General features: G+C 23.2%; 1 protein-coding gene across 1 annotated transcript; it reads left to right on the forward strand.

The window, feature by feature from the left end:
* Positions 1-624: 624 nt before the first annotated feature.
* Phum_PHUM358690 (transmembrane protein 55B, putative) lies at positions 625-1,500 on the forward strand (the record flags this gene model as incomplete). The annotated part of the gene is made up of 4 exons (XM_002427951.1): positions 625-640; positions 790-962; positions 1,122-1,331; positions 1,414-1,500. The coding sequence occupies 4 exons, from the start codon at positions 625-627 to the stop codon at positions 1,498-1,500; spliced, it is 486 nt and encodes a 161-aa protein (XP_002427996.1).
* Between the last annotated feature and the right edge of the window lie 1,528 nt (positions 1,501-3,028).

Below are 3,028 nucleotides of genomic sequence, written 5' to 3' on the forward strand. Positions count from 1 at the left end.
TACTGTGGTTAATGGAACTGTGCCAAATAATTTTGAGGAAACTAACGAAACAGGTAAATTTTTTATATAAATACTTGTAAGTTTAAAATTTTTCTAAATCATAGTTTTTTGTTTTTATTTATAGCCAATGGCTAAATTTTTTTTATTTTAAACAATGCCTTCGACAAATTCTTTTGTACTTAGGCTGGTTAATTTTTTTATGTCAAAAAATAATAATTACTTTTAACTATTATAAATTACAATCAACATCCCGAACAGTGTAAGAATTTACATTTTGAAAAAAATTATTCAGTATTATAAATTTTAAATAAATTATTCAGAAAATTTTGGTCAAATTCGAAATAATTTTTATTTTTACTTTTGATGATTAATCCTCTTTAACGTAGAAAAACTTATAATTAAATTATTTAAAAAAAAAAAAAATTTTTTTATTTTTTTTTCCTTAAAATTTAATTATTTATAGTTAATAATTTTTTATATAAGAATTATAAGAATGTGTGTGTTCAAGAAAATAGTACTGAAATGACAGATTGGAATAAAAAAAATATACTATAAAGCCAAATTTTTGAATTTTCGTTTTGAAGAGAATAAGGGAATATAAATATGAGTTTATTTGTATAACTAATGTCATATGCAGTAAGTGATTATTGTATAATTAAAAATTACCACTAAAAGTTTTTCTTTTTTTAAACAAAATCCTTTTTTTTTTTACAATAAATGTTGGAATGGAAAATTTAATTTTGATAAAATAAATATTACAAAAAAATTAATTTTTACCTTATTTTTCAGCTGGTAATAATGCATTAGTACCTTATGAACCTGATGATGTATCTAATTCTTACCAATCATCGGCACAGAATGGTCTTCTTGTGGTTACATGTAGAGTGTGTCAATCTGTAATAGATATTTCTGGCAAAAGAGATCAACATGTTGTCAAGTGTATGGTCTGCTTGGAAGCTACAGTATGAACCTATAAATATATTTTTATTATAAATAACATTATATAATATTAAAGTACAAAATAGTATTTAAAAAAAAATTTTTTTTAAAACTAATTTTAAGCTGCCATTTTTCCTCGTTCTATTGTGAAATATAATTGATTGAATTAATTTTTTTTGCAGCCAATTAGGAAAGCTCCACCTGGGAAAAAGTATGTAAGATGTCCTTGCAATTGCCTGTTAATTTGCAAGAATTCTTCGCAGAGAATCGCTTGCCCGAGAGCTAATTGTAAAAGAGTTATTACTTTGGTACAAAGCCCTCTTACGCCACCGGCTCACACCATGCCTGGAATGGTTAGAGTACTTTGCGCCCATTGTGGAGATACATTCCTTGTGAGCTTATATTTTTTTTTTTTTTATCAACTTTTAAAATCATATTTTATAACATTTAAACAACTTGAATTTTTATTTTCAGTTTAATGTAATAAACAATTCATTGGCAAGATGTCCTCATTGTCGAAAAGTTTCCTCTGTCGTGTTTATCACCCACAGACAATGCTAATATTGAATATGCATAATTGTGCCAGTCAATCACTAATTTTACTTTGAATAATTTGCAGTAAAGAAAACATACACCAATGCCTGGTAATGAAATGTGTACAGTTTCTAAAGAAAACAGAGAAAAATTTTCCATTCCTTAAAACATATTTGTATTATGCAAATTAAATCTAAAATTAATAAATAATTTAAGATACAATCATTATTGATATAATTAATCTCAATATATATATATTAATCATCATTGTTAATTTTTAATATTATCATTAAGTAATTGTATTTTATTATTATTATCATGTTAAAAAATTTAAATTTTTAGAATTCAATTTAATTAGAGATTAATGTAAATTACCATTTAAATGTTTGTCTTGTAAAAAAAAAAAATCAAAAAACAAACAAAACATAAATGAAAATTAGGCCTAAGCAATATTTATTTGTAAATTGTTTTTTATTTTATATATATATATATTGTTATGAACATTTTTTCTATATTGTCTTTAGCAAGCATTATTACAAAAAGGATTATCACTCATATCATGGATAACATAATTTAACCTTTAACCTTCACTTCACTAACACAATCATTAATAAGATGTTACGTTCACAGGACATTAGGGAATCAGAAGAACTTCTCCCGTTGTATCTTGCTTCCTTTTATATGTGGAACTCATTGTTATTATTATGTTTCTATGAAATGAATAACTATGTTTGTAAACAAACAGAAGAATAAGTTTCTAGAAGCTTCTTTTCTATAATAAACACTTGGTAACCATAGTTCCAATGTTATTATTTATAAATAATATAAAATTATAAACATTTGCTCACGTGATCACAACACCTTCCCCCTTAAGAAAGAAAACAATTTTTCTGAGTTTCAGGGAAATTCGTTTTCTTCATTTATTCAGACTATTTTCTTGCTTAATTCTTTTCCAAGATAATATTCCATACCAAAGAATATCAAATCCATATTTCTTAGGCAAAGTTTAGCTTCTACAGTGTTTACCTCATGTTTTGGTTACAGCGACAAAATTTGAAATTGTATGTTCTAAATTGATTCTGTATATGTCAAATTTTCTAGCATGTTTACAAATATTTCTCTATTAGTTCCACTTTGATTGGTTAGTGTTTCTTTTTTCAAAATCTTGTTTTCTAATAATTTCTTGAAGTGTTAGTTACTTTCTTCAATGCTTTTTTTATTTTCTTTATTTTATTTGCTTCTTTTTTATTTTCTATCTTCTTTTTACAAATTTATATAATTTTTTTTTTTATTTAAACATTTTTTAAAATTATTTTTATTATTTAATTATTTTTTTTTTATTTAGATTAATTTTTAAAATTTTTATTTTATTTTAATAATTTATGCAATTTATAATAACATTTTAATTTGTGAAATTTTTTTTTTTATTTTAAAATTTTTTCTTTAAAGAAACTTTTATTTATTTGAAAAGAAATTGAATCTGGATGAGAAACATGGAATTTATAATTTTGGATTTAAAATGGACGTAATGAAAATGTTTAGTCTTTTTAAGATT

Source organism: Pediculus humanus, genomic scaffold (genome assembly GCF_000006295.1).
Source record: "Pediculus humanus corporis 1103172107772 genomic scaffold, whole genome shotgun sequence".
Taxonomy (NCBI): Eukaryota; Metazoa; Arthropoda; class Insecta; order Psocodea; family Pediculidae; genus Pediculus; species Pediculus humanus.